The sequence below is a fragment of the Calidris pugnax genome, unplaced genomic scaffold (genome assembly GCF_001431845.1).
Source record: "Calidris pugnax isolate Ruff unplaced genomic scaffold, ASM143184v1 scaffold69, whole genome shotgun sequence".
Classification (NCBI taxonomy): domain Eukaryota; kingdom Metazoa; phylum Chordata; class Aves; order Charadriiformes; family Scolopacidae; genus Calidris; species Calidris pugnax.
The window spans coordinates 1747834-1772885 of NW_015090859.1; the positions used below are offsets into that span (position 1 = coordinate 1747834).

Below are 25052 nucleotides of genomic sequence, written 5' to 3' on the forward strand. Positions count from 1 at the left end.
TTGTTATTTGCAATTGAGCAAAATTTATTCTGAGAATTAACCTAAAGTTAAATTAAAATGCATTTAAAATTCTGACTTACAAAAATCTGTAGTTTACATCATAAGTTTCTGTAAATGTTTTCTTTTGACTCACCTTGCTTTTCTTTAACATTCCTGACTTCTGGAATGCCTGTCATAGATAGGTTTTGCTTGTTTTTCCTGACTACTATCCAGTTACTCTTTTAATAATTATTTCCTGCTCTGTCCAGAATATGCTCTCTTAGTTTGCTGGAGCTTTGATTTCTTCTAAAACTTCTTGACCATGAAAATATTTATGACTTCTTTGAAATGCAGCTACCTCTATCTTTCCTGCTCCACTAAACCTTTCAAAACAAGAGATGAGTCTGGTGAGAGGGGAAGCATGTAAGGCGAAAATGAAAGTTCTGGCATCACTGATTTTCAGACTGCATTTGCCTTTGTGGTGGGTAGACCCTGGTGGCCAGCAGGCAAACACCCACCCAGCCTCTCGCTCACTCCTGTCTCTTGGGGAATGGGGAGAAAATAGAAGGAAGGCAAAAAGACAAGTCAATGACAGTTTAATAGGGAAAGCAAAAGCTGTGCGTGCAAGAAAAGCAAAGTAAGGAATTCATTCACAACTTCCATGTTGTGAATGGATCACAGGCAAACGTCCAGTCACTTCCTGGCAAGCAGGGCATCAGCACACTTAACACTTGCTTGGGAAGGCAAACTCCATCACCACATCCTTCTTTTCCTGAGCTTTTCTTCCTGAGAAGTGCTTTTTGTCCTCTGTGTGTTTGGAAATGATTTCCAGGTTAGTTGCTCTGTCAGCATCCCAGGGAGTGAGGTGAGTCTTGCTGGTGTGTAGTTCTACGGATCCTTCCTCTTGAAGAGAGGAGAGACATTTGCTTTCTCCTGGTTGTCAGGAACCTCCTTTGATTGCTATGATGTTGCAAAGATAATCAAGAGTGGCCTTGCAGTGACATTGCCCAGCTCCCTCAGCACTTACGGGTGCATCCCATCAGATCTCATAGACTTAGGTATATCCAATTTTTTTGATATTCCCTAATCTGATCCTTCTCCACTCGGAGTATGTCTCCCTTGTTCCGGATTTTCACTCAGATCTGAGCTGACATCTGGTATTCCAAAGGCAAATCTTGCCAAAAAACAAGGCATGGAAGGCACTGAGCACCTCATCTTTTTCCACTTTTCCTTGTCACCACTTTCCCAGCACCATTCAGTAGCTGGATCCACATTTTTCCCGGTCTTCCTTTTACTGCTTTTCTTGTTGCTCTTCATGTTCCTTGCCAGATTAATCTCCAGTGTTAGAGTTCATGGGTGTACTGAGCACAGTGATTAAATGCATCATGGTAGGAAACAGTCAATACAATGTCTCTAATGGAAAGTTTTGCCGCGCAAGTAGACTGCAGTTTCTGTGAATGTCCTTCAGCACCTGACTGAAGGGGATCCCAGAGGATTTTCAAGAAGTCCCTAGCAAAATTCCTCGCCAAAGGCTGTGAAAGAAAGGAAGGACACCTAACTCTTGTGACTTGAGGGCTGGGAAGCAGAGTTACATGTTGCGGGATGGAGAAGACTCAGTAGTGTGCACCAAAGATAGGTGCTGGAACTGTTTTTAGTTGATGTTGTTGACAAGGTAAGGCAGGGTGAAATGTCCCAGGCAAGAGACAGTATCAACACATTGAAAAGGGGATTATACAAATTAATGGAAGGCAAGTCTGTAAACTGCTGTTAGAAGGGCTGAGCATCCTCTGAGATCCTGAATGCTTCAAGGAGCCGAAGGGGGACAGACTGCAGAGAGAGGTCAGCTTTACTTGCACTTCTTGTACAGCATTTTCTTTTGTCATTATTGGAGGTAGACTAGTAGTTCATCTAGCCAGGGTTCTGACAGAGGATGGAATTTTTTATGTTCATAATTGATGGAGCAGAAATCTTTAAGAAAGAAGTCAGTGTTCTCAAGACTTGTGCCAGATTGTCCCAGAGGTGAGCTTGGTGACTTCTCAGTTTTAAAATAAAAAGCGATGGAAAAAAATCAACTTTTTTGAAATACACTTTTTTTACAAAACGATACATTTTGGTTCCTTGAAAACATGTAGAAAATTGTCTTGGAATTGAGTGCGTGCTACATTCTTGTATTCAGGAGATCATACAGGCTGCCAGCTTACGAGTTGTTAGCTGCAGTTCCAATTAGTAGTTCAGGCATAGTAGTACGTAACAAGAATCTCATCAAAGGGTACTGTGATGTCTTTCTCTCTGTAACTTTATATTATGTCTTCAGACCTTTCCCTCGACTGTGTTTCTTCCTCTGAAAGAGTGTTCTATGTGCTATTCCATAAGCTTTTCAGGTCTTTTCCTTCCAGACTGTTTTCAAATTGTCAGCCTCTTAAAATTTTCATGATGAAGGTAGAGGTTTATAATTTCTTCCCTAAAGACAAAGGACAGTTCTTCCTCATGTATCTTTCTTGTCATTGCCCATTTCCTTCTTTTTCCAAGATGAGTTTAAAAAACCAAAACACTCCCCCTCAAAAAAACATGGATATGCAGGAGCATCCAAAAGCTTATGAATTTAACTGGCTTTAGGGCTGAGCTTTATATGAGGTGGCATTAGTCTTAAGTTTAACTGATACATTGTATTGGGAAAAAAAAAGTGCTAGACCTGAAAGCATGGAGTGGATTGGTTTTGGCATACAGGAGAAAATAGAGCATCTTTTCTAAGAGTTTGATCTGTTTGGACTGCTCTAGGAACTTGGTTCCGTAGTCTTAAGTTATGTTCTTGTCCTGTTACCCCATCTGTACTTGTATGAGATGTGCATCTCAGATGCAAATATTTGGCTCTCATTTTCTGTGGTACTGAAAGATTCACGGTAGTTGCATTGTGACAGATTTTTCCTATCATAACTTTTAATGTTTTTTTCAATGGTAGCAATTCCTTAATCATGCTATATACCTAATTTAAGTTCTGATGGCTTCTGGAGGAAGGCGTTGAACAGAATTTGTCCCATGTTGAACTAAAATAAACTGGCTGTGCAGTAATGGAAATTTTACCTCCTACACCCTTCCTTTCCTTTAAATGTTTTTCTTTCCACTTTTCTGAGCATCTCTTTGGCCAGTATTTGCTGTCTTTCAGGATCTCTGCTCCTTTTTCCTTTGCCCTTTTCTCCTTTTGTGACTATCTATCTATCTATCTATCTATCTATCATCTTGCTTTCTTTAACTTTCTTGTCCTTTGCGCTCTGTCTGCCCTGTTACATTTCTGCTTGTCTCTGTCCTTTCACTAGCACTTGATTTTTTGTTTCCAGTTGTGTGGCTCCTGGTTTTTGGCTCAATGATTTAATGCAAGAACATAAAACAGCAGTTCTGCTTCAGTTTTGCCATTTTTATTTTATGTGTCTTTCTGTTTCTAATTTGATCAGTTGCAATTGGAAGATGATCAGGGCGTGAATTTGGGACTGGAGAGCAGTTTAACACTTCGCCGTCTTCTAGTCTGGACGTATGATCCTAAAATAAGGTTAAAGACTCTTGCAGCACTTGTTGATCACTGTCAAGGTCTGTTTAACATTCATTTAACATTTCTGGAGAAGTTATATAACTTTGGATGTGCATGACGAAAGTGGATCTCAGTAACATTACTGTTACATTTTAGAAATTTTTGAGGAACTAGTCCACAGGATTTCAGTCATCTTTCAGATAGCGTTACACTGGAAAACCCCCACTAATACAGTATCAAATGGTTGGCTCTGTGTCTTCAGTGTGTATGAGTATTACTCTCTACCTCTCTACATGGTGTTGTATTTTTTTGTGATTTGCAACTTGTCTGCGGATTCCTGCGAAACACTAAAACTTTACAAATCTGCAAATAGTGTGTGGCTCTGTTGGCAATCCCCAAGGAAGAGCTGACGAGTGGTGTTGGAGTTAGCCACGACTTTGGCCAGTAACCAACCAATAGGCTGTGCTCCTCCTTGAGGGATACTTCAGCTTGGCTGTCTTCAAAAAATAATGGAGATTGTGGCCCTTTGGAAAGAGTGTCTTGAACAAGAAAAGCTTACAACATCTGTTTTATGTTGATTATTGGAATTGGTAACAATTTTGGGAAAAAAAGTGGGATTTAACACATTCATGAAAATTTTTAATGATACAGCCCGTGCAGCAAGGAACTTTTATTCTGTGTGGCACAACAACAAAACAAGTACTGAATCTATTTAATGTTTTTTCTTGGCAGTTTCTTACTTTTCAATTGCAGGAAGACAAGAGATAATGCCTAAAACAACTATGTAAGCAAGAAGCAGGAAGGCTGTGTTTGTATGCACACAGAACATTTGAGAGTGTGTCAAGTAGAGGAGAGAAGGGAAACATACTAAGGCTCCTTTAATGTTCTTCTGGTGGGGGCAGTGGGAAACAAAAGAAGCATAAACTCAGTCTTTGTGTGTGAACTGATGTCTTGAAATTTGCATTCCTCCAAGCTGCCATAAAGTAGACAGAATAGAGTGTCAGAGAACTTAATACTTCAGTGACATTAATGATTCATGCCTTAAAACCTAGGACTTCCCTGTCAACGTTAAAAAAAAATGTGCTTTTGTTACATTTTAGAACTGCAGTTCAGCAAGCTCTGAGTGACCTATGACTAGTTAAAATCAATGGCTGCTGAATTTAAGTGTGGTGTCTATATTTTTCCTTCATACATTTCTCTTCCTCTCCCCTATGATGTTACAGGGAGAAAAGGGGGTGAACTAGCCTCAGCAGTTCATGCCTACACTAAAACAGGAGACCCATATATGAGATCTCTGGTTCAGCACATTCTTGGCCTAGTGTCCCATCCTGTACTGAATTTCCTTTATCGCTGGATTTATGATGGAGAGCTGGAGGATACATACCATGAGGTAATGCGTGTGATGCAATAAATATGTTATCTCTGTTTGCTTTGTGGGATTATAATCTGTGGGATGTTTAGAGGAGAATTTGAAAAGTAGACTGTGATAGAAACATGTACCATATGAGTAAGTAATCTATACAAGAACAACATGAAATGTGACTCTGTTCATGGATTCAGTGTGATGTCTGGAGCTTGCAACGATGCAGTACATCGTCTTCAAAGAACCATGTCCTGGGTCTGTTTAGTAGAGGCAGAATGGTGGACTAACAATAGATGCTTGCTTCTGAAGAGAGACAAAGTCATCTCTATCTTTTCTTGCTTGGTGTAACAATAGTAATGTGTGCAAAGTTCTTGGCAACCATTCAGAATGCAAGCTGTGTATTTGGAATAAAGTTCAGACTATTCTACTCTGCAGACTACCTACTGTGATCCTCAGCTTCATAAATAACTTCAGTTTGTAAAAGTGGGTAGAAGAGGTTTATGGTTCCAGAGTTCCTCTAGAAACTCTACAAAATTTCTTGTTCTGACTCCTATAACAGCAAGTTCTGGTGGCTCTCTCCTTTCTTCTTATAAATGTTTTTTATGCCTTTTTAAGTTCTCCCAACCTTTTTCCTGTCTCCAATCAGTACAGTCTTGTTAAAGTGACTTTTTTTTTTTTTTTGGTTCCCAGAAGCCAACGAATCATTTTTTAAAATGAATTGAGCACTTCTGAGACACGTCTGAGTAACTTCACTTGAGTGTGAAATGCTGTCTGATTTCTGAAACTGCTCACCTGTGTTCAAAATTAAAATGAGTACAAATACCACCTACCCATAATCTTTAAGGTCAGCATTAGGAGTCTTGTGTGAAATGGCTATGAACCTTTATGGCTTGAAGTGTAAAATAGACTTGACTTCTTTTTTTCTTTTTTTCCAGCTATGCCTCAGCCATGTGAGGTCTTTCTGGTTTTTAAATCATTCATTAGCTTTCAGCTCTTTGTTTAAAAATTTACATGTGCACTGTAAGAGTGTTCTTAATACTGAAAATCACTGTTGGATGTGGTATACTGAAAGCTACAATTTTCTTACACAGTTTTTGAGCAAAACCAGTTGACTATTCTTGGTGAAAATTGCATTGGAGGCAGTGAAAAAAGTTCTTGTCCAAAAAATGGATATCTTAAGCAGAATCCATCCACAAGTCACTTTAACAGAACTAATGATGTAATTTTAGTTTCTTACAAATGACGGCAGTCTCTTGTGTGGAGTTGAGAGACCTTAGCTTTTGATCACCAGTTCAATTAGAGGATTTCTTGGGTTTGGTGGTTTTTTGGTTGTTTGGGTTTCTTTGTTGTTTTTATTTTTTTTCCCTCTGCAGTTCTGTATCTGTTAAAATAGGAAGAAATCCAAAGGGGCTTGAGTAAAAATAGAGCCAGTAAAATAAAAGCATGTTATATATATTATATAAGTATTATATATTAAATACATTTTTACATTTGTATATAATATTCTGAACTGTATGATTAATTGCCGAAAAATGCTGTATGTTTCTGTATTTCATAACGGATGCTTTACAGATAGTACACGTCACTCTTGAGGTTGTCAAGGTTTCCTAATGTACACAGCAGATTAAATTACGTGAGCTGTTCTTTAACTTTTTTCTTCAGAGTTCATATTGGTCAAGATACAATTTACATATCAATGGCTAGGACAACTATCCCTGTTTTTTAGTTAAAAGTACAACTCAAAAATATTTTTACAGTTTTCAGAATAAAGAAATGAAACACAGTGGGAGAAAGTTTACATGTTTACATTCATCTTTTTAATATTTATTTCAATCTACAGTTTTTTGTAGCTTCAGATCCTACAGTTAAAACTGATCGGTTGTGGCATGACAAATATACTTTGAGGAAATCAATGATCCCTTCTTTTATTACAATGGAGCAATCAAAGAAGGTATGAATTCAAAAGTTAATGTTCTAGTAATTTGTTGGCCCTGTACTGCTGTTTAGATTTCCGCTAATAAAATAGAGACCAAATTTAACAATAAATCATCTTAAGAATAGCTACATTAATAAAATTGTTTGCTGAGGAAGACTATAATACTATTTCTTCTTTCCATTCTCTAACTGATAAACTTTGTTTAGGGAGATGACAAGGGAGAAAAAGAACTTAGTGCTTAAACCCTTTTTATATTAGTATTGATCTTCTGGATTGCTGTGGTTGGGATAGTGAAAGTAAGAGCACAGAAAGATGACAAAATATCCTTTTGTTCTGGTGGGGGTGTGTGGCTTTGGTTTTGCCTTTTTTTTCTTTTCTTATATGCAAATCACTTTAAAAAAACCCCAAAATTCCTTTTGTGTTTAGGTCCTCCTAATAGGAAAATCCATAAACTTCTTGCATCAAGTTTGCCATGATCAAACTCCATCCACAAAGATGATTGCTGTGGCAAAGTCTACAGAATCTTCAAAAGATGGTAGAGTATCCATGTTGGTCAACTTCTTCCCTTTGAAATGAGCTCTGTACAATGTGGTTTAGACTATGAACTGACACTTTGGATAGTGTGGTGGAAAGGAATACAAAAGTCCCATCTGCCCCTATATTTTAGTGTAGGTGTTTTAATGGATACTTGCATTTTACAAAAGATGTATGAAGATGAACATGTGTAATTTTCTTTTCTTAATTTGATAGGTTGCTGCTGTATATCTGAATGAAAGCAGGCATGATCAACCTGCTTTCAGCTGACTTTTGCTGGGAGGGAAAGGGTGGGAGGAGGGATATTCTTGAGTGCTGCAGTAAGAATTTAATGCTTGCAACTTCTCATCAAATATACTTCATCATGCGGTTCCATAATCATACTGAATTAATTCTGTGATTAAAAATTAATAAATAAGCCATTAGTTGTAAATAAAAGAATGACCAGTAAAAACAGGCAGGGCAGAAGCTTTTCTGTAAATATACGCTACCACCATAGTATGTCAGAAAAAAATTAAGTGTGTGGAAGGTTAGCACAATTCTGTTTGAATATTACTTAAAACTGGGATTGCCAGCTGTTGAACTTTAAGCCACAGCTTGGCTATCAGAATGCCTTCAAATTATTTCTTTCTATTTAGAAGAGATTTCAGTTTTAATGAATAAGAGCTTATATACCATTTGGGCTTATTCTTTGGTTGCATACTCTTTGCAACCAAAAAATAGTTAGCATTGCTATGATGAAAGACAACAAATAATAAACATCTAAAAGAAGAAGTCTTTATGTGTAAATATTTAGCAAAGAAGGTAAGGTAATGCTTAAGATGGTGTTACATTAGTCAGAAAGGACATCTTGCTTTATTCTGGTGAAGGTCATCTTTTACTTCTTCAGCTTCTTCTAGTAACTCATTTAATAGGTTTTAATAGTGCCCTGCTAATATATTCAGCTTTTGCTAAGGGAAGAATTGTCTAAACGTGTTTTTTTTTTCTGTTGAGTTCTTCACTTAGTTTTCTAAGAACATCCTTCTTCTCCATTTTTCACATCTTGTGTGATATCTTTTATGTTATTCTTATTATATGCAACTTCAGAGCTTGGTTTGTGGTATTGTCTTTTGGGTTTTTTTTCCTTGTTTTTTTCTTTCTCCAAATTAACCTTGGATTAGTTTTTATGTTAACTCTTCACAGTGTGGACATTTAGAATGGTACCTCCATGAAAGGTGTTCCAATAATAAAATCCTATTCACATCTGCAAGGATATTTCATCTAATAATGTGATTTTTGTGCCATGTGTGCTGCTTGCCTAGTCAAAGATGTGTTTAAAGTGCAGAGAGGGTCAGGGTTAAGTGAATAAGGGCTGTAAATGCATTTGAGCCATCATCTTGCCAGCTACTCCTGAAAAAGGCAAAAACATCCTTTCGCTACATTGCTTTCACCACTTTACACAGTGTTTATGGCTATGCTTTTCCAATAATATTTTGTTAATTTGCACTTGTGTTTCTCTCTCCTTGGTTGAATGGAAGAACTGCACAAATATAGGTTCCCTGTTATGTAGGGGATGAGCACTTCAAAGCAAGTATGTTATCTAAAGTGCTGATTTTCAGCTAGAAGTGTAGTTTTTGAAATGGAGGTTTTCCACTGTATCTGCAGCGTGCTGAAGGTGTGCTGAGCTTAAGGTCTGTAGCCTAAACACCTCATAGTATTGAACTGCCTTAATTCTGCATGATACTGCGTTTGTATTAAGGGCATTTTACCCGTCCAATCCAGAAAGAACATTCTGCATCAATGATTTTGGAAATGCATCCTATCCCTCTTGTTTTTGCCATCTAAGAATATCCTCAGAGTTCCTTCAGATAATTGTTTATAGTAAGATGCTGGAAAGCTAGAATGCCAGCCTGAATTCTAGATGCTTTTCTCTTATCATAAATCTGAAAGTTTCATTGGTTTGGCAATATCTATAATTTCCTTAATTTGCTTTGGAACCCTAACTCTCATGTTTCTCTAATTTCCTTTTGATGCTGAAGTAATTAAGATGTAAAAAACATGTATTAAAACAGGAAGTCAGAGATGCAGAACAGCGTAGAAGTTGGTCATCTTGTCTGACATGGGACTGTAGAAGACATTTGGGGAAGAAGGACATCTCTTTGACATCTCTGCATATGCTTGCATTTCATGTCTTATGGAGAGCTTCACAGGTTGCTGAAAGAGAATTTGGAAACCTCAGGGAATGTCACTGAACCAGGCATTGTGAAGTTTCCCTCATTAAAGAGGGACTTCTTTATTAGAACCACTGTTTATTTCTTCAATTTAAAAGCATTTTACTAGTTGAGGCTAAATCTCATCAGAACAACATGAAACTTGTTTTTAATCTTTCCTGGCTGCAGTACAGGTTGGAACTAATCCTGAAGCAGGTGTTCTTACACTAATTTGGTACCTGGATCTTCATTTTTTACTTTTAGAGCAATAGTTATGTAATTAAAAATTGTTGAAAGTGAGAGTATATCCTTTAATGCTGAGGAAGGTCTGAATTTTATGATAGTTGGCAGTCCAGTATTTGGAGTTCTGCTCCATGTTCTTTGAAGATTCCACACTTCTTGCTGTCTTGTAACAGCCTTATTGCAATCCCTTTCTTAATAAGCTTGTTTTACGGATTCACGGATTTGACAGAGTTGGAAGGGACCTCTAGAGATCATCTAGTCCAACTCCCCTGCTAAAGCAGGAATGCCTAGAGCACATTACTCAGGACTGCATCAAGGAGGGTCTTGAAAATCTCCAGAGAAGGGGACTCCAGGACCTCCTTTGGGTAGCCTGTTCCAGGGCTCTGGCACCCTCACCGTAAAGAAATTCTTCCTCATATTTGAGTGGAACTTCCCATGTTCCAGCTTATGCCCGTTGCCCCTTGTCCTATCGCTGGAAACCACTGAAAAGAGTCCAGCTCCATCATCCTTCAACCCACCCTTTAGTTACTTGTAAACATAGATGAGGTTTCCCCTCAGTCTTCTCTTCTTGAGGCTTAAGAGCCCCAGCTCTTTGAGCCTTTCCTCATAAGGGAGGTGCTCCAATCCCTTAATCAACTTGTTATTGTAGAAAAGAGTGCAATCCACTTCCTACTAAAGGGCAGTGCCCTACTTCCTGCTCCCAAATTGCCATGCATTAAAGGTGGAGAAGAAAACATCAGGTTGCTGGCTGTCCCCCAGATAATGCAAGCTTATTCCCTCCCCTCTCATTCTGACTCACATGTGGGAACTCGTTTCTGTTGAACGTTCTGACTGATGTTTTGATTTATCTTTTTTTTTTCTCACCCTTAGAAGTGACTTCTGATTTAGATCCCCCCCCCAACAAAGCTTTTCCCTAACTCTGAGCTTTTAGATCTCCTTCAAATTATTTTTCTCTGAACTGCAGTATTTCAGCAAGCGAAAAACCCATCACTTTCTGTGTAAAAGTGATGAAATAATGTGAGCTCTTATTGGAGAGTACAGGCTGGGCATAGATTAAAAGTATTAATTTTGAAGTATGGACTGATTTAGACTTGCTTTCACTTTGGCCACGCCAAATGTATAATATAGTGGACCAGAATAAATAGCAATTTCTCTGTTTGTGTATTTCAATTCCAAAGCATGTTTGCTTCAGTTTTGGAAAAATACTTAATTTTAACTTTTTTCCTTTTTTTTTTTTTTTTTTTTTTTAGCTGCTGATTTGTTCACAGATCTGGAAAATGTATTTCAAGAGAAAATTGATGCAGCTTATTTTGAGACCAGTAAATACCTGCTGGATGTTCTCAATAAGAAGTACAATTTACTAGAACACATGCAGGCCATGAGGCGCTACTTACTACTTGGTCAAGGAGACTTTATCAGGCATTTAATGGACTTGCTCAAGTAAGAGAGTAGGAAGGGTAATTATGTTGAATTTGTGATGCTTGCAAATGTGCGTGATCAGCACAGAAACTGTTTTGCTTTTGGAAGAGGACCCTTTAAGTATTTATTACTCAAAGCTTTAATTGAACAACTTTTAAATTCTATTTCGGGTTTAATTTCTTTGACCCTGAGGCTTAAGCTTTGGTCTTCCTTTTTGGTAGGAAGTACCTACAGTAACATTTCATCATGTCTTGAAAAGTTGCGTTGATATAGATATCCTTACACTTGACCCTCTGACAGCCTCGAGGACGTTAGCACTTCTCTCGCTCCTCTCAGCAAGTTCAAGCAGAAAAGTTCTGCTGCTCTTGATGCCGCTAGTTAGCATTGCTGTGAATGTTAGGCTTCTATGTTTTGGACGTGTTTGATCCAAAATGTTTTGTCAAACCCCTCAATGCATTTTTTAAAAAGCTAATTGATGCCTCACCAGCCTCTGTTTTAAGCACTCAGGTGCACCAACAAAGATCAGTTTCAGTGCTTGAAGTGTATTTGCAAGCTCACTGCTTTTACGCTGTGATGCTACTGATGAAACTTAGTCTACCAAAAAGCTTTCCAAAGCTTTCCTTTGGCCTAGAAGGCAGGCTGTGTAGTAGAGCTTCCGTTAACTTGTTTGCAAATCAAAATCAGCATTGTCTAGGGACAATTTGTATATGACCATGCTTTTTAAAGTGATAATTAGCATGAAGCAAACGAAGGTTGGTTTGTGGAGTCAGTATCACGTTTAAGCAGAATCTGTGAGGTACTTCCCAGTAGTGATCACCGGGGAGAGAGGTAGTGCAAAGTGCTTGTTACTTGGATGATGCAACTCCTTGGAAAGTTTAAGTTACAGAGTGGCTATGTGTGAGTGGCTTTTGCCAGCACTTCTAAGCCCATGACATGGCTATCAGTAAGTCTCTCAAAACTGAAATGAAATTATTGTTTTGACGTGTTAATGATATTATGTGCCTCATTCTAGATATGAATGCAACTCAAATTATATAATAGTTATGCTAACAATCCTGGTAGTTTCAAATTACTCATTAAATGAGGGTAAAGTTACTCCTCATGCTGATGTTCAAATGTATAGCTGCCCATGAATAGACAGTTTGAAATATTTTGCTCATTGATTTTCTTCGTGGTTAAGACTGAAAGAGTAAGACGAGAGGTTTTGAAAGTCTGTGAGAAAAGTATTTCACTGCGTGCTGCAGTTACTACCAAATTGCTGCCATATGCTACCAATATGTCATGACTGTTTGTTTCATAACCACCAGGCCAGAGCTTGCACGACCAGCTACAACCTTATATCAGCATAATCTAACTGGAATCCTTGAAACAGCGGTGAGGGCAACGAATGCCCAGTTTGATAATCCTGAGATTCTCAAACGATTGGATGTTCGACTTCTGGAGGTCTGTTGCATCATGGTGACTCTGACCTGAAACATACCTTTTTGTGTGTGTATATATATGCAGACATCTATATGAAATAAAATTTTCATATATGTAGGTAGTAAATACATTCCCCTCACCTTTCCATTGAAGTCTACTTTGAATTACGTAAACCTCATTTAATAAGTCTTCCCTTTATATCCCATTTCCTACCTATTGGTTATTTGTATTTCAAGCCCTGGGTTTACAGCCATGTAATTGACAATACAAAATTGAGTATTTGGGGTCTAACAGTAATTGATGCTGGTGGCCCTGATTTGAGCTTCTGCAAACAGCTCCTAGTGCTGTTGCTCTTAAAAGAATCTGGGGGGTGGTCTCTTTGATGCCAGTAGTTAAAAAGAGTGAAGCAATGGAAGTGTGTTTCATGAGGGAAGACCTCTGGCAAGAAACTTGAGTTAATGAGGAAACTCCCACCTCTGGGTCTGGAGCTAACTGATGTTAGTATCTGAACTGATGTTAGCAACTGTAGCATCTGAAATAAATCTATACCTTAGGCTGAATACTGCCTAAGAAGTTTTTCCTTCCTTTTATTTTTTTTACTAGCTCCAATGGAAAAATATTGACATTACAAACATCAGCATTTGGGTCAGGTGATTCCCACCCTTGTGTCAAACTTCTGTTCGTTTTTGCTTAATCTACTACTCTTGACAAGAAGCTCCTGTATCCTGTATGGATGTGGATGGTTGTTTTTTCGTGAGCCCCTGTATGGATGTGGATGGTTGTTTTTTCGTAGGTTGTGGAGAATGGAAGAGTAAGCAAGAGTTGCTCTTTAGCACTAGTGTGTCCTGGTTTTACGCTGAAAGCAGCATATCTTTTTGATACAGGTATCTCCTGGGGACACTGGATGGGATGTCTTCAGCTTAGACTATCATGTTGATGGGCCAATAGCAACGGTAATGTCATATACTGTCAGTAGTGAATATGTCTCAGATAATGAATTGAATTGCTAAATATTTTTTTATTGAAATAACCCTTTTTTTTATTCTGGAGTGTAAGATCAAAGAGGCTTCATTTTTTGGCATCTAGGATGCACCCACTGTTGGTGCAGTTGAGTTGAGCCAAAATCTCAATTCTTATAAATTAACCAGGAGTGCTGAAAAGCTACATTTAAAACACTCATTACTAAAAGTCAGTAATTCATTTGTTCTAGCAGAGGTTTTAGCAAGTACTTAATAAATGGAGTGCTCCTCTTCCGTTATTACTAGTCTATAGCTGCTAATTTGGAATAATTTGCAAGGAGCTGAAGAATATATTTGAAGAGAACCTGTTTGTACTGTCTAAATGAAATTTGATAGATAGTGTTCATTAGAACTGCTGAGAAAATAGCTGCACTATTGATCAGAATGCATTTAGCCTCTATAAAGAACTTGTAAGAACATTGTTTAAACAGGACATCAAAATGTGAGTCTGACCAGCAGAAGATATTTTCATGTACATATGTAGTTTGAAAAGAATTAAATATTTAAGCTATATCATATTCACCCCTTCTTATGCTTTCTGCAGTGCCCTGTGCTTACTTGAATGTTAGGTGACTCAGTTCAGCCCCTGAGGGGGGGTGGGTCTTTCCAAAAGCTCTGGGGTTGCCAGAGATTTTGTTTTGACAGTATTTGCCAATTAATTGCATGGGTCAGGTAAGATGGACTGTGAAGAGGTTCTTGGTCCTTCAGGACACATGGTATGTCTATTAAATTTGTGTTGATGTTTTGGTTGTTTTGTAGGTATTTACACGTGAGTGCATGAGCCACTATCTAAGAGTATTTAATTTCCTTTGGAGAGCGAAGCGAATGGAATATATTCTTACAGATATATGGAAGGGGCACATGTGCAATGCAAAGCTTCTGAAAAGTATGCCAGGTGAGTGAGGCCCAAATGAACGACATACTTGTAAACTGCATTTAGATGACTGCATTGTATTTTAAACTGTATTAAGAGTGGGGGGGAAAGAACCTGTTGGGGTAGATGAATTTTATATTTTATTACTCCTCTTAACTGACTGTTTAATGGTAGATGATGATGAAGATAAAATAACATAATTGGAAATGGAAGTTTCCTGTTTGTTTTACTTAATCCTTGGTTGTGAGTTTTTGTAGCAGTGAGGGATTGAAGCATCTCGTGTCTCTGGAAGAGACTGTTACTCTTCCGTCTTCTTTTATTCATCTTTCTTGATGTACTTTGTGTCTCCCTTTCTTGTGCTGGAAGTAGTAAATCTCACACATGCACACTTCTGAATTTGCTCGTGTTACCTTCTCTCAATCCCTGTGCCTTAGTTTAGCTAAGAACAGAAGAGGCTAAGATAAGAGAACCAAATGTTTGAGTAGGAATAGGAAAGCTCTTAATTGTAGTGGCCCTGGTGTATGTTTAATGGACTGGGACTTCTTGATCCTTCTTCTCAGCTGAGAATATAGTCATGTTCGTGAGCATCTGTACTGGCTCAATCTTGACTTTTTTACCTATCTATATTTCTCTTAGTGAAAAATAGCTAGTAAGGGTTTTGCTTCTTTGTGGCATAGTAATATTTACAAAAGATATATTTATATTTTTATAATTAGGAACCATTTGGGGGTGAGAGTGGACACTTTGGCTCAGAAGGTCACTGGAAAACAAGCTTTTGTAAGGTCTGCTCCAGTGCACAAGGCTGATCTCTGGAACTGTACAGGATAACTAGGTTTCCTTTCTGTTTCTGTGAGATAGGATTTAGTTTACTGTCATTTCCCTGTCCCAAACAAGTGCTTGTTTGACTCAAAACCAGTGGTCTATTGCATTCCTGCTTTCTGTTCCCTTTGAGACTAAGGTGCAGTTAATGGGTTTTATTCTCATCGCCTCAGGGTCTTCAGGCTGGAGCTGCCTCCCATTCCTAGGGTTTTGTTTGTTCTTCTGTTATTAGAAGGAAGTTTGGGTTCTTTTTTTTTCATACCCCTGCCCTTCACACACACTCACACCCACCCAATCGCTTTTTGGGAGGCCTTGCTCATGCTTTGCCATGGAACAATCATCTGTAAGTAAAAGCTCATTTGCCTGTCGCTTTTAGGTTTGGCTGTGTCTTAAGTAACACAGACATTTAAAATGCTGGCCAAGCTCTTATAGCTGTTGTTGGCAGAAGGAGGTGAGGGTTGTATTTCTCAGTTTGTGCCTCTGACAAAGGAGAGTATGTTTACAAAGACCTGTACTGCATTCTGCCTGGAGGGACAGGAGTCTTTCTTGCTCACTGGCACGTCTAAGCTGGAAGCTGCGAGTAGAATTTTTTCTGAAGTACATGTAGAGTCCAGCCCAGCACTGATCTATGAAGAAATAGTAGAACTTGCTTTTATTTTCTCTCTCTCCCTCCAACATAGTACCTTGCTCTTCCAGGCACAGAGCACCAAATGGAAGGCAGTAAGTGATAGGAGGAAACAGCTGCAGGGTCTTTTGATTTTCAACCACAAAAAGGCAGCTTTGACTTTCAAGGATAGCTTTATTCATAATTCTGAAAAAGTCTTTAACAGCCAGGGATTTTAATGCCTTAAGGGAATGGTTCTAGACAGTAGTGTCAAGCTTATTATTTTCCTATCAGTAATTTGAAGAAGAAACACATGTTTCCAACTCGGCAATGTTGAGGAATTTCTGTTGTTTAGCCAACCCTGGAGGGTGTTAGGGATAGTCTTCCTGCAAAGGCATAAGAAATGAAGAACACAGTAGGTTATGATATCTTTCAGATCATTGGATAGTTCTGTAACATCCCAAGATATGAAAAAGTAGAATTTCTTTTGTAGTAGTCGCATAGCTTGTCTGCAGTGGCAAATTACTTTGGCAGTTTTTTAGAAATTGCTTCCTCTGTGTGGATATCTGCCTGATTTTACAAGGCTGATTATCTTGATTCCAGAAAAATTTTGCAATTGATGGTAATCTTGATATTACCCTTCTGCAACAGAGATACCTTCTCTTACAACTGAGCAGCTGAGGCCATTAATGACTTACCTGTGAGTCTCTCCGGTGGATCAGGGAATTGAGCCTGGACCACATGAGCCACAAATTCCCTACCTCTGTCACAACCACCCTCTCTTTTGATCTCAGTGTAGCTAAGTAATATAAAATATGCTGTCTGTGGTTTGAAGGTAAGAGATGAGAGGCTCCAGAAGCAGCTGTAAATCTGTGGCCTCAGATTTTCAATCAAAAGAACGCATGGGACGTTTACTGTATTTTGGTCTCTTGGGACTGAGAGGATCTCTTTTACCTCAGCCAGTTTCCAGCATTGCCTGAGCACGCAGTCTTTGGCTCACAATTTCTAGGAGTTAATTGTGCAATGTTCTTTGCTCATCTGTTGCCAGCCAGTATTGCTGCTGCCATCCAAGGTTAGTGCCTGTCTTAAGAAGTATTCAATTTTGTAGAAAAAAGTTTACCAGGCTGGTTTGATGGCTTTGCCTGTCCTTGTGGTCTTTAACATGCCATCTCTTTGGATTTTTTTTACAGAGCTTTCTGGGGTGCTGCATCAGTGTCACGTTCTGGCATCAGAAATGGTCCATTTCATTCATCAAATGCAGTATTACATTACATTTGAGGTATACTCTATCCACCTAATTAGCTGCTTAAAAATGAAGTACTTTTAATATTCTGTATGTGTTGTGTGTGTCTTAAATTTCAAAGAGCTTGTCATCTAGCAAATCAAAACAGCCCAATCCTGAATCATTGCTCCAGGTGCTTGAGTGTTCGTGGGATGAACTCTGGAACAAGGTCCAACAAGCACAGGACTTGGATCACATCATTGCAGCTCATGAAGTTTTTCTAGACACAATCATAGCTCGATGCTTGCTGGACAGTGATTCCAGGGTAAGTCTTCTCCTTTACATTAAATTGTACCTTTGTGGTCTTGGCTTGTGTGTTAGGAACCATCTTCTCTTATGTTGTAGGGGCAAGGAAAAGTAATTCTTCTTCCTCTCATGTAAGACCTTATTATGGTAGAGTCTGGACATGCTCCCCATACACAGTGACAGGTGCTGATTATAAAACCTGTTACAGTGTGGGCCAGTTGCTTTTGGTCCTAAGAAGCATCATGCATCATCATGCAACAACTGACTTAAGGCTTTGTAAAACAGTCTCTCCAGCTGTGTATAAAAAGATTTAATTTACTCGTGTTCTGAAGAGTACTAGTAAATTAAAATTCTTTTCCTATACAATTCTCTCATTGTCTTGTTGCTTAATTGTCTCACAGATACTTCTCAACCAGCTTCGAGCTGTTTTTGATCAGATCATTGAGCTCCAGAATGCCCAGGATGCAATGTACAGAGCTGCTTTGGAGGAGCTGCAGCTGAGGTTGCAATTTGAAGAGAGGAAAAAACAGCGTGAGCTTGAGGTACAGTAACGATATTGCTAGAACATGAAAATCAATTGAGGTAGATATACTTGTCTTGTGATATATGGGGGATGTTAAATATCATGTAAAGGTACAGCAAAAATGAAAAACGTGGTTGGGACAAATGGGAAAGTCATCTGCAGTAGCTAGTTTCAAACAAATTCAAACAAAACTTTTCATTTCTGTCTTGCCCAAAACCTCTAGGTGAATCGATTCTGCAGTGGGCTTTGGAGGATGAGAAATTTAGAGCTGTCTTAGGTGAAGGAAATGGAAAAGGCTTTTATATTCTGAACCCTTTTGCAAAAAATGCCGTAGCTCCATGACTGTCTCCCTACTGTCAGTTTGTGGGACATGCAGTGCTGGTGTGAGACTCGCTTGCTTTGCTAACCTCAGATTTCTTTCATGTGCTGTACAACCACCAAGGGGACTGATAGTTTCAAAATTAGAGGCTCCATGTTTGGCTTTCTGTGGCAATGGTTGGTTTGTATAAATGTGGTGATTTAGCCAGGCCTATGGTGGCTCAATCAACAGCTTTCATCACTTCACCTTTTAACTCATTTGGTCTCTGTGTAGGGCAAGTGGGGTGTAACTGCAGCAGAAGATGAAGAAGAGAACAAGAGGATGAAAGAATTTCAAGACTCAATACCCAAAATGTGCTCACAGCTGCGAATACTCACTCACTTCTACCAGGTGCCCTTTAGATTATATTTTTTTAAATATGGATGCTGAACGTCAATATGTAGAAACCAATTTAAAGTATGGAGAAGGTGTAACTTCTGTATTCATGTGTGCAGTCTTAATTTTTTACTTCTCTACTTAGAATCCCATATTCACTGTTCCTTTGTAGACAGCAGGTTTTGTGATCACGTATGTTCCCCTGACAAACAGTCTTTTTATGTGAGTCTCCCCTTTCCTCCTGTAGTGGAAGTAATACTTGATTTTTAGCCTAATACTTGATTTTTAGCCCACTGAGATAGGCAGTGGGTAAGTTGTTTGGGGGAACATGCACAGGGTATCTTCTTTGATTCTGGCTTAATTTGTTATATCTGATTCTAGAGCTCCTATTTCCCAGGAAAATCAGCTGTTAGATTTCAGGGAAGGCATTCCAGAAGGCGATGAAGCAGGGGGACACAGCACTGTGTGCCACAGCAGCCTTTCAGGCTTAGACTCCAGGTCAACTGAAAACCAAAAAGCAACCCCAACTTAACTTGTAGACAGCAGGTTTTGTGATCACGTATGTTCCCCTGACAAACAGTCTTTTTATGTAAGTCTCCCCTTTCCTCCTGTAGTGGAAGTAATAGCTATCTTCTGGTGTAATCTGAAAAAAAAAAAAAAAAAAGATAGAATTTCTTCTACATTCCTCCTATCACCATCTGAAAACCAAAAAGCAACCCCAACTTAACTCTTGTCTTTGACACGAGATACTCTTGATGTCATGTAATGTTCCTTTTAACTTCTCTTATTTATGACCTTGTGCATGCCTAAGGATTTAAAAAAAAATCGTAACATCACCACAACTCTGTTGTTGATAACAAGTTTGACTTAAAGCCGTAGGGCCTGCTTCCTTCTGTTTTGCTGTTGACGTTTCTTGTATCTTTTTTTCTTATTTTAATATCCATAAATACACATTTAGACAAATATTAAACACGTAACCATGCGTTGTTTCCCTGGGTAAATGAATGAGGTTGAAGTGATTTTGCTGGGTTGTTACGCATACATTCATTTTACCTTGTAAGGGTACAATTTATTATTTATAGCAGTTATAGTTGTGACGTAGCACCATGTACTTGGCATCAGATCCATTGATAACCATGCATTGTTTCCCTGGGTTGAAGTGATTTTGCTGGGTTTGCTGGGTTGTTACGCATACGTTCATTTTACCTTGTAAGGGTACAATTTGTTCTTTATAGCAGTTACAGTTGTGACTTAGCACCATGTACTTGGCATCAGATCCATTGCTGTATTGTCTATAGCTTGGCCAAGCTATGGCTAACCTGGATGAAGTGCTGTATTGTCAAAAGAGGTCAGTTCACATGGAAGTATGAATTTAAATAAAATAGGGCACCCAGGTTATAAAATACTTGTGGCTTTTGTTGAAGGTTGTAGAGATCCTGAGCTGTAATGTGAGGACTTTGCATCTGGGAGGAATTTGCTCCTGGGTCCAAATATTGTGGTTCTCCCTCTGAGAGAAAAATGGAGCTGAATTTTTTAAGAAGTGTAGACTGTGAAGAGATTGTAGTTTGTGTGGATTGCTACAGGTTGGTGACGTAGCTTTTGCCTGCTTGGCCTGTATTCCTGCTGAGTGCTACAATGGATTTTCCATGCAGAACTTTCCTGGCCAGCCTTAGTCATCTGTGGAAGTATTGGGGTCCTCTAGTTATGGGCATGTCCATGCTAGTATTTAATGAAGATCAGGAATAAGCTCTTTAAGTGAATCATCCTATCCCTCCCAAAGTCCTCTCCTTCCTTGTATTCTGTGGAGCTCCTGCAGTCCTTTGGTTAGAGATGAATGGGGAAGATGGGGTCCAGACGCATGCCTCTCACATGTCGAGTGCAAGTCCCACATAAAAGCCACTCCAAACACATAGAGTCTAGCTGTTGGGTTTGTAGCACCAATGCTCAGCTGTTCTGGGTGCTACTTGCTGCTGCATAACCTCCATCAAATATGTAATTTTGAACATGCAGTGGTCTAATGCTAGCCTGGCCTGCATCGTACATGCAACAGGAAAACAAGGTGACCTCTCCTGTTGGCATGGGTTGGGTCCTGAATGGTCTCCCAGGTATGGTGGGCTGCCCTGGGAGGGCCAGGGCAGTGGTGGCAGCTTCCCTGGGAGCCTTGGAGCAGATGGAGGGTGCCAGCAGGGCAAGGAGGGGTGTCTTTAAAAGACCGAGCTGTTCGCACTGGGGTCTCTGAAGTACATGGCAGACACTTGAAGATAAAATCATAGAATAGAATCATAGAATCGTTCAGGTTGGAAGAGACCCTTGGGATCATCGAGTCCAACCATCTACCCTACTCTACAAAGTCCTCCCCTACACCCTATCCCTCAGTACCGTGTCTAAGCGTCCCTTAAACACATCCAGGGTTGGTGACTCCACCACCTCCCTGGGCAGCCTCAATGCTCAGCTGTTCTGGGTGCTACTTGCTGCTGCATAACCTCCATCAAATATGTAATTTTGAACATGCAGTGGTCTAATGCTAGCCTGGCCTGCATCATACGTGTAACAGGAAAACAAGGTGACCTCTCCTGTTGGCATGGGTTGGGTCTTGAATGGTCTCCCAGGTATGGTGGGGCTGCCTTGGGAGGGCCAGGGCAGTGGTGGCAGCTTCCCTGGGAGCCTTGGGGCAGATGGAGGGTGCCAGCAGGGGAAGGAGGGGGGTTGGTTTAAAAGACTGAGCTGTTAAAAGACCACTGGGTCTACTACATCTCTGAAGTACATGGCAGACACTTGAAGATAAAATGAAGCTCTGGGTCTTTACAGAGTAACTAGCATAACTCATTTGCTAACAATTGGGTATAAATGCTTGTGCTTGCCCTTTCCTGGATTCCCTCTGCCTCCTTGCCAGGCCTGGGCACCACCCAGCATCCCTGTGCAAAACACACCACTGATGTCATCTTACTATCTTTTGGTTTTTGTTTTTGTTTTTTTTTTTTCCTTCAGGGAATCGTCCAGCAGTTCTTGGTCCTGCTGACAACCAATTTTTTTCCTTCAGGGAATTGTCCAGCAGTTCTTGGTCCTGCTGACAACCAGTTCTGACGAAAGCCTTCGGTTTCTTAGCTTTAGATTGGACTTCAATGAACATTATAAAGCAAGAGAGCCAAGGCTTCGTGTGTCCTTGGGCACTAGAAGCAGACGAAGCTCACACATGTGAAACAACCGCACCTCGGTATCCGAAGGACGTTGAACTCTTGTTGGTCAAGGCAATCAGTGTTGACATAATACAACCAAATCGTGCGTGATCGCTGTCTACCATTTCTGCAGGCAACATGTTTTCAGTCCTGTGATTGTGTGACACTGTATAGCAGAAAGCAAAAAAAAAAAAGTAGGTTTTTTTACACTGACATTTCTAGATTTACCAGGCTAAATGGGCTGATTGAACCTCTTCCAATCAACTTCTTAAATCATCCTTTTAAAAAAATTGCCAATTTTATTTGAAGCTTTCTGAGCTCTCTCCACTGTAACTTATATCTGTGTCAAGGAAATTGCATCTTTTGTTTATAGAAAGCACCATTTCCTTTTTTAACGAGAAAATAAGGTTATTTTTTCTATATGTACTTGTTCTATTTGAAGAGAGCCTTTGTTAAAGTCAACAGATTAGGACCCAAACCCGATGTCCTTGTTACGAAGCTGTACAGCATTTCATTATGCTGATTTTCAGTGTTGTGGTGTGTTTGACTGTGTGAGAAACTTTGTATCAGGAGACATAAACTTATATTTAATTTTTTTGTTCTTTTCAAAGTTAACAAACTGAAATAAAAGTAGCAGGGAAATTCTATGGTTACTGTACAGGAGAAAACTATAGAAGCAGAGCAGGAGTGTATCTATTGCACATAAGATCTGAAAAATGAAGTTAAAGCCTCAGTACTGTGGAAGGAAAGTGTTGGTAAAGATTGAATTGAATTAAATAATTGGTGTTCAAAATCAGAAGTGTAGAAACAAACTGACTTGGCTAATGTTGACTTCATTCTCTTCCCTTCCCTATTTTTTCATTGTAAATATTTATATATTGCTGTTCAGATGTTGGGGAGAGGGGGGTTCTTCTTTTGCAAAGTTGTCATTATATCAGGTCATTTATTATGTTCCACAAGTGCAAGCTTAGAAGAATAAAAACACAATTATCTTTCACACAAGTGGTTTGCTTTTTGTAATTGAAAGATGGTGATTTTTTCCTCAGGGTAAGAAAGGAGAATCTTCCAGTTGGGACTGTATTGATTTACAGATCCCTACCCATTACAGGACTTTGGTACTAATTTTACCTCTACTTAGAGTTGTGTGCAATTCATTAATTAACATCTGACCTCAGATCAACCAGGTCTGTGGCCTTTTTTGCCTTTTGCCCTTACTCCCTGGAACCCCTGGGAAGCAGTGGCACCTGCCCAGGGGCTGCTGTGAGCCATGACAGAGGTGAGCCCTGGTGGGGACAATGCACCCACTTGCAGCCCTGGACTAGCAGGTTTGCTCTCCAGACACCAGGATTCCTGTTACTGTGGAAGCCTTGGAGTCCTTGCTTTTTTTAAAATAAGGCACACAAAGCTTTTAACGCTGTGCCCTTAAAAGACCTGCTGGTGCAGCTACCCTGGTGGGAGTGCTTGTGGGCAGCATGTCAGCTGTAGGAAAATATGTATCCTGAAGCCAGTGATATTCTGTGCATCAAAGGAAAGCTGAAGGGTGCTGAGTGTCACAAAATCTTGGTAGACGAGAGGACTCTGTGTTTGTGGGTGTGGTGGGTTTCTTTTAAAGTCTGAAAGAGCTATGAAGCTTATGTGATTGTGTTTTGACCAAAATATTTGACCAAAAGCTCTCCTCCAGCTGACGCTGTTGGAAAAAAATTTAGCTGCCTGGGCAGTCTTTTGGCCATTGCCTTGAGAGACCTGTTATGTGATCCCGTGTGTCACTAGGCAGTCCCCAGGCCAGAGATGTTACACCAATGTCAGAACTAGAGGACAAGTTTCAGAGGAATTTCCTCCTCGAACCAGAGAAGAACATTGATGCATCTATGAATACTTGAAAGGCAAGGCACGGAATAACCTAATTACAGAATCACAGAGTCTTCTAGGTTGGAAGGGACCTTAAAGATCATCTTGTCCAACCATCAACCTAACTTTGACAAAAATAGACACCCACACAACAAACAAAAAGCATCACCATCACTAAACCATACCTCCCAGCACTACATCAACCCGTCTTTTGAACACCTCCAGGGATGGTGCCTCAACCATCTCCCTGGGCAGCCCATTCCAATGTCTAATTAGCTGTGCAGGAAAATCCCCTGGAAGTGGATGGGAACTGTTCCTGAGATCTTCAGTTTCTCGGGCAATGGCATCCGTTCTTCTCTCTTTCTCAGAGGTTGATTTACCTGTGCCTGTACCTGAGGAAGAGCCATCACCACTCTTGGACCTCCCCTGACCACTGGGCCTGGGGGGAAGATTCTGAATGCCTGCCACAGAGTGACTGCACCAGATCTGCTGGAAGATCCCCTGGAAGTGGATGGGAGCAAGCTATGTCATCTTCGATTTTATGGCAATTTCAGCCATTTTTTTTCCCTTTTGCTGATTTTTTGCTTTGTCTTCACCTGCAGTTGGGTCTTCCCTCTTTGGGGCACTGTCAGCTGCTTCTCTGCAACACAAAGCATGGCTTTTGTGAGACACTCTTCATCGATATGAAGGAGGAGACTGTTTTTTATAAAGCTCACAACAGAAACGCTCTCAGTGGTGCCCAGAGCCAGCTGCACTTCAGGATGCTGCCACTGGAAATGGCTCGCTGCGCGGAGCCGCCATCCAACCAAAAACGCTGGGAAAACCAACTCGCCTTTTTCTCTTCTTCAGCAGCAATTTAATCCGGTGGCCCAAAGGTGATTTTAGAAGGAGAAAGTGTGGGGAAAGTAGTGGGATAATCGGATGAAAAGGGCTGTTTTTGTGTTTTTCTAGGCCTTGCCCTTCACCTGCTCAGTGCAGTGCGGCCTGTCCCGTCTCCTCACTGAGTCCCTTTCCCTTTTCCCAGGTGTGTGTGATGGGGGTCTGAGTGCAGCCTCTGGAGTGGGATTGCGGGTGGGGGGTGTGCCTGGGGTGCCAACGACTGCGAACGCTGCAGCGAGAGGACGTACACATCTGGAGGTGAGAGGGTCCAGGGGTCAGCTGCTGGCTGGACCGTGTCGAAGCCCAGCTACTGGAGAGATCCATGTTTGTGCTGTGGGCCTTGCAGAAGGTGGTGTGTTTTTAAGGAGTTGGTGATGTTGAACAGACGTGTCTGCTTCATTGGGTCCCCTGGCACGTGAGCAGCCGCTGTATGGGAACCTGAGGAGCACCCCGTGCCAGCCCATCCTGTGCACCAGGCTG

General features: G+C 40.1%; 1 protein-coding gene across 1 annotated transcript in view; it reads left to right on the plus strand.

Annotated features, from left to right (window-relative positions):
• Positions 1-22844, plus strand: part of TUBGCP3 (tubulin, gamma complex associated protein 3) — a 57642-nt gene extending 34798 nt beyond the window's left edge. The window contains exons 10-22 of the mRNA XM_014944213.1: positions 3429-3561; positions 4726-4892; positions 6706-6816; positions 7228-7336; positions 11018-11207; positions 12494-12629; positions 13493-13561; positions 14387-14522; positions 17115-17203; positions 17340-17471; positions 17854-17994; positions 18568-18684; positions 21710-22844. Of these exons, the coding sequence (XP_014799699.1) occupies positions 3429-3561; positions 4726-4892; positions 6706-6816; positions 7228-7336; positions 11018-11207; positions 12494-12629; positions 13493-13561; positions 14387-14522; positions 17115-17203; positions 17340-17471; positions 17854-17994; positions 18568-18684; positions 21710-21868 (1689 nt within the window). The 3' untranslated portion in view covers positions 21869-22844. The remainder of the gene's footprint in view (positions 1-3428; positions 3562-4725; positions 4893-6705; positions 6817-7227; positions 7337-11017; positions 11208-12493; positions 12630-13492; positions 13562-14386; positions 14523-17114; positions 17204-17339; positions 17472-17853; positions 17995-18567; positions 18685-21709) is intronic.
• The last annotated feature ends 2208 nt before the right edge of the window (positions 22845-25052 follow it).